At 34.5% G+C, this 6,411-nt stretch overlaps 2 protein-coding genes across 2 annotated transcripts; both read right to left on the bottom strand.

The window, feature by feature from the left end:
• Window positions 1-417: 417 nt before the first annotated feature.
• Window positions 418-2,350, bottom strand: LOC145755883 (3 beta-hydroxysteroid dehydrogenase type 7-like). The gene is made up of 6 exons (XM_082572118.1): window positions 2,248-2,350; window positions 2,015-2,118; window positions 1,329-1,517; window positions 996-1,134; window positions 854-912; window positions 418-603 (listed from the first exon to the last, which is right to left on the bottom strand). The coding sequence occupies exons 1-6, from the start codon at window positions 2,348-2,350 to the stop codon at window positions 418-420; spliced, it is 780 nt and encodes a 259-aa protein (XP_082428244.1).
• A 248-nt stretch (window positions 2,351-2,598) lies between these two features.
• On the bottom strand, window positions 2,599-6,001 carry LOC145754577 (thioredoxin-like protein 4A). Its single transcript, XM_082570652.1, has 3 exons — window positions 5,873-6,001; window positions 3,326-3,453; window positions 2,599-2,752 (listed from the first exon to the last, which is right to left on the bottom strand). Exons 1-3 carry the CDS (start codon window positions 5,999-6,001, stop codon window positions 2,599-2,601), a joined length of 411 nt encoding a protein of 136 aa, XP_082426778.1.
• Between the last annotated feature and the right edge of the window lie 410 nt (window positions 6,002-6,411).

The following is a 6,411-nucleotide window of genomic DNA, read 5'->3' as shown; positions in this document are numbered from 1 at the left end:
AGAAACAGTGCATGCAAAAAAATTGACGCTAATTCATGACAAGAACTCGTGCATGCAAAAAATTTGAAGCTAATTCGTTTAATAAATATAACAGCCATACGCTAATCCCCTATTAAAAACAGCTGCCTTTTAAAATTAAATTTCAATTTACCAATTTAAAGTCACTAGCCACGAACTCACACACAAACAAGCTTCGAGCCAAAATCTCCAACTTTAAATAACTCGGCACGTGGGTTAGCTGTTTATATACATAGAGTGGATGACGTATTTACGACCGACGTCATAACTGGCAAAACATATTTTTATAATTTATCCTCGACTTAAAACTTCAAGTTTATTGCACGTTGTCTTTATTTTAATTCACAATAAAAATTCTAATACAAACATTCCAACAAAATCGAATCACATAAATATAAATTAATCTATTTTATTCAAGTTATTATTTTCTACTTCATTTACATTCTTGTTCACATATTCCTTCATTATATTCAACGATTCAGGCCAACTATACTTTGGTTTGTAGCCAAAATGTTCCACAAACTTTCGATTGGAGACGGTGAATCTTGTGCAGGACAACTTGGCCATGTTTGGTGTAATATTGGGCTAAAAATCACAAAATAGTTGTCATTAAAAGTATTATACATGAAATAAATGTTTAACACTTGCAATAACTTAACATTCTGACCCTCGTTACCAAAGTATTATCCAAATAGATATGAGGTTTATTTCAAAGGGATAAGTTTTAGAAAACAACATTTAACCAAAATTTAGGTCAATGTTTTTGGTAAAATGGTGTTTTTGCGCATAAGTTTTTAAGTAAAACCTTTATGACAGTAACCCAGCTAAAATTTACCTCTTTTTTGATCCCAAACCAACCAGCACCTCTTTTTTGATCCCAAACCAACCCAGCACCTGACAACACCAAACAACCAACGTTGAAATGAGGATAAACAACTAAAATGGCAACAATGGCTCCCTCTTGTGGATGGTGAAACTCAAATGCTCGTAGAATTTCAAGTTCAATCTCAGGTAGGATAATTCTGGGGTTTCGTCACACAGAAAGTAGGTGTTTCCCCCAACCAAAGAAGGGGACTCCTGTACAATATAAGTTATAGTCAGAGTACAAGTTAATTTCTTTGAAATTAATAAACTTAAATTAAACATAAACCAATATTTTTCACTAAACTTAAAACCTAATCTTTCAGTAAGAACATGCAGAGACATATTAGTTACAACCGAACTTATATACGGCTGTGGTGGTGCTCGAACCAGAAACCTTTTGCACACTAACCCAATATTAAAGCAGTGAACAACTAAGTTTTGTTTACCTGCATTTTTGTGGCCGCGATCATGTGACACCAAGTCACGTTTTCAACGTACATTCGAGTTTGTTGCGCCTCTGGTGGAATAAGAGACTTGATTACTTTAGTCGCAAGATGGCGCAAAAGAATCGATTTGGTAAAGTTGTCATCTTCGCCATAAATACGAGAACCTCTAAGTGCACATGTGACCAGTTTCTACAAAATATTATGCTGTCAATAATAAAAAGAACAAAAGCAGACAATTATATGCCGAGTAGACCGACAGCGTGGTGTAGTAGTAAGAACACTTGGTACACCACCATAAGGTCGTGGATTCAATCCCCCTTACTCTCATGCTGTAGCGCCCTTGATTAAGGTGTTATAAACAGTATAAAACTCCTGCTGAGCCAGCACTTAATCAGCAGCATAGTTATCGGACAAATATTATTTATAATATCTCAAACTACCACAGGTAACTTGAGACTGGTTTGAACTAACTATTGTTACTCTATGTTTGGGACACTTGTTCGACTTTCTCGCATCAAGGATAAAAACATAAAAAAAAATAAAAATAATGTGACTTTACCTAAAATCTTTCCATTTTTCATCTTTTTTTTCGTTCCACTCCAGCACAAGCTCCTTCGCGGTTTCTTTGTACTTCTGTATGACGTCACAGAAGAGTAACAGTAAATAGTGTCTTCACTAGCACCCACTAGTGGTTCCATGGTTAAATTTGGTCCGAAAGCCTCGATTGAGCTCGTGTAGAGACAATAACCGACATTGTTTGCACAACAAGCCTCCAGCACGTTCATTGTTCCTATATGACGTCATAATATATTAAAGAATAGGCTGTAGTAATCTGCACCATTTAAGTTCTAGAATAAATAAACTATGTTGTCGAATTCTAATATAACACCGATGTAATTTATGACATCACAATGCCTACCTCTAACATTTATTTTCCATAATTTTTGGCAAGGAACTAATTCCTTGTAATCGATGACACTGGCCATATGCAAAACCACATGACATCCTTGTACAACTGACATGAGACTACTACAATCTATGACGTCACACTTAATCCATTAAACTTTCATGTTGGCATCTAAAAAAATAAATCAAATAGAAATTGAAAAAAAAAATTAAAATTTTATAAAAAATATCGAATATAAATACTTAAAACCACGCATAAAATTAAATTATTAAAATTTTGTGTTTTAAATAAACTTCATTTTTTTAAATTGACAACAAACCAATAAATTTTAGAATATCCAACTCGTTAATATTGATATTTTGTTTAGTAATCCTTTGGGGAAACCACCAACCCCGTTCCCTTTCTTGCCCTCCTAAATATTGTCTGTAGAATGTCAATCATTTCTTGTTTATCCTCCATCGGCCAGTTAATCTTGTTGTTGTTTCCCGTCCCAAGATCGATCATTATGTGCTTGTTCCTGAAAACAATTTTATTCAGTTAATAATTTGTAAATATTTTAAACCTAATTTTAATATTTGATTTGTTAAACTTTCATGTATTTATTCGTTCTTAATATGGGAAGATTGACTTCATGACCTAAACTACGAGCAACATCAGTTACCCCGACCCAGTCTTTAGTTGCCTTTGGTAGTTCGGGATATTTTTTTTTGTATATATCTTTATCCTCGATGTGGGAAAGTCTAAAGCGCGACTTAAACATAGAGTAACATCAGTTACTCCGACCTAGTCTCGAGTTGCCTTTGGTAGTTCGGGATATTATAGATTATAATTGCCCGATAATTATGCTGCTGATTAAGTGCTGGCTCAGCAGGAGTTTATACTGTTTATAGCGCCTTACTCAAGGGCGCAACAACATACGAGCAGTTGGGATTGAACCCAGAACCTTATGTAGTGCAGCCAAGTGTTCTGACCACTACACCTTATTGCTAGCTCACTGAACCAATAAGAATCAAACCGCAAACTGCGGGTTAGTCTTTCTAATGCTTAATTATTGTGCCGACAAAATTACATTCTTAATGTGAACAACAACCTGTAGAAGAACATAGTTGTGCAGGGGTCGTATAATTCGTACATTTTGTTGAAGTCTGGCACCTCAGTAATGTCAACCAAGTAAACAACAGCAAAGTTCTTCACTTTGTCAGCTATACTATACAAGGTCTAAACATAATTGTTGATTTATTAAAATGTCAAATACAGAATTCTAAAGCAAAATATTTGTGTTGTATAAACGTCAAAATTAAATATCTCGTAGAATGATCAAAAAAAAACTTTAATTTTATCAATAAAACATATTGTTTTTTTAAATTTAAAATTATGGAACCTTAACACTACACAGCAAATTATTCTATAAAAACTTAATTTTCTTTAATAAATTAATTTTAATTAAACTTTCTTTAAACGCAGAAAACAAGTCTAGTAAAGAAAATAACACAAATCCACTTTTTTAGCAAAAAATATTAAACTTATGCCTAGTTTACCTAAAACTTTGTTTAAAATATCGTTCTTGATACGTGAAAATATTAAAATTCGACGCCGTAACAAAACTTAAACCTTATTGAACTTATTTATATTTAAAATCATTAAATACTGTAGAATCAATTGTAATAAGCCTATTACAATCAATTCTAAGTTCAAGCTAGTTTAATGTCATTGACCGGACACGTACAACAATTGTTCTCGTTACAACGGGCGTCAACTTCAAACAATGCACTCTAAAATCGCCCTTAACGAGAATTAGCCACGTAACCTGTCGTAGAAGGCCAGCGGCTTTACAACGAACGAACTTTTATTGCCTTTCGGTTGTGCTATAAATACTGGAACAATTGAAACATTCTTCACCAATCTACCGATAGTTGGTCATCGTTACATCGTCGGGCCAATCTAGCGATAGTTGGCCACCGTCGCATCTCGCAATAACTGGACCTACAAACCGTACTTTAACTTTAACGTCAGTCTAGCAATCTAGCTGATCTTGTAATGTAACTTTAAATCAAACCGTGTAAGTGTTTTGCCGTATTACAATAAAAGTATTACTGTTAACGTCTTGTCGTTTATAACTAAAACTTAAACAAAATACCAAACCAAATATAATCATAATAAAATGAGTTGGTAAACGGAGTCAAGCCAAATTAAACAGTTAAACCGAATAACCAACCAAAATAACTACAACAATAAAATCTAGTAACTCTACAAATGGTGACCCCGACGTGATTAAAGGTTAATAATATAGTTGTAGAGTGCTATAATTAACCTCGAATACGCAAACCTTTCGATATTTCAAACCTTCCAATATTTTAAACCTTTCGATATTTTTAACCTTCCGAATTACGATATAGAATAAAATACCTTAATAAAAGTGTTATATAATTAGTTTGATGCGCGCACAAATAAAATATAACTAGCAACTGCCTAAGGCTATTACGCCATTTTAACAAAGCGCAGCAAATAAACGTTTTATAGCGCAAAAATAAAACAAACGCCAAAACCTACATTTTGTAGGAAGCGTAACAACTTTGTTTTTAGATAATCCGAGACAACATAAACCCTTATTTCTGGCACAACAAATCTCTAAAGTTTCTCATATTTTCTCGAACATTGGAGATGCAAACAGATGTGGTGAACAAGGGGCATACGCACTCATCCAGACTTCCAAACGGGCTACGATTTTCTGACTGCAACTATTTCTTGCCTGTAAGCCGACATTTGACTCGTCCATGTCTACAAAGCCCACAGATGGCTCGTCTACTTTAACGCCCAAGCTGGCTCAACTACGCCCATAGAGGCTCATTCATCGTCCCTTTTCAATGTCACTTGTCGCAAGCAAGCCCACGACACAGCTCAAGAATAAGGAAGATCGCAACATGTCAACCAGTTCACTCCTCAATTTCCATTCGCTTTTCCGAAGAAGATATTGATTCTGCCGAATTTTCATATGCCAGGAATGCACAACTTTTTCCAAGGGGAGGTGATGTAGAATCAATTGTAATAAGCCTATTACAATCAATTCTAAGTTCAAGCTAGTTTAATGTCATTGACCGGACACGTACAACAATTGTTCTCGTTACAACGGGCGTCAACTTCAAACAATGCACTCTAAAATCGCCCTTAACGAGAATTAGCCACGTAACCTGTCGTAGAAGGCCAGCGGCTTTACAACGAACGAACTTTTATTGCCTTTCGGTTGTGCTATAAATACTGGAACAATTTAAACATTCTTCACCAATCTACCGATAGTTGGTCATCGTTACATCGTCGGGCCAATCTAGCGATAGTTGGCCACCGTCGCATCTCGCAATAACTGGACCTACAAACCGTACTTTAACTTTAACGTCAGTCTAGCAATCTAGCTGATCTTGTAATGTAACTTTAAATCAAACCGTGTAAGTGTTTTGCCGTATTACAATAAAAGTATTACTGTTAACGTCTTGTCGTTTATAACTAAAACTTAAACAAAATACCAAACCAAATATAATCATAATAAAATGAGTCGGTAAACGGAGTCAAGCCAAATTAAACAGTTAAACCGAATAACCAACCAAAATAACTACAACAATAAAATCTAGTAACTCTACAATACCTCGTCTATTTTCATGCAGGCCGGGTCCCAATCGTGACCGAACTGAATCACGACAACTTTTTCTTGGTCGTTTAAGATCGATTGATCGACTTGCCAGCCGTTCGTAAGATGGGGAAGCATGTACGACATGGTTACCTTTCAACTACACCAACCACTACCAAATATATCATTTAAACACAACTTTTTAAACTGTTTTTGTTATTTTGTGCAATTTCGTAAAATTTTTCGCAAAACTAAAAATCTAAAAATTTGTACGAGCAAAAGTTTACGCTGTTTTGTGTTTATCCAATTCGTTAAAACATCTGTTGTTGCGTAAACGTTTATCCTCAAAACATTTTAAGGGATAAATATTATTAAAAATAAGTGTGTAAGTATAGGCTTGTAAATGTAATTTAAAGGATTGTCAAAAAAACAGTAAATTTTTTGTTTTAAAGATGACCCTATACACTTACCAGAAGACAAGTTGTTTATGGGCAACTTTTCTTAAATTTAAGTTATTTGTCCAAGTATGAGCTTAAGTCATTTTGTGGGATAATTAT

The sequence above is a fragment of the Corella eumyota genome, chromosome 6 (assembly GCF_963082875.1).
Source record: "Corella eumyota chromosome 6, kaCorEumy4.1, whole genome shotgun sequence".
Taxonomy (NCBI): domain Eukaryota; kingdom Metazoa; phylum Chordata; class Ascidiacea; order Phlebobranchia; family Corellidae; genus Corella; species Corella eumyota.
Note: the sequence above shows the minus strand (reverse complement) of the source record. Positions and strands in the feature narration are given on the sequence as shown.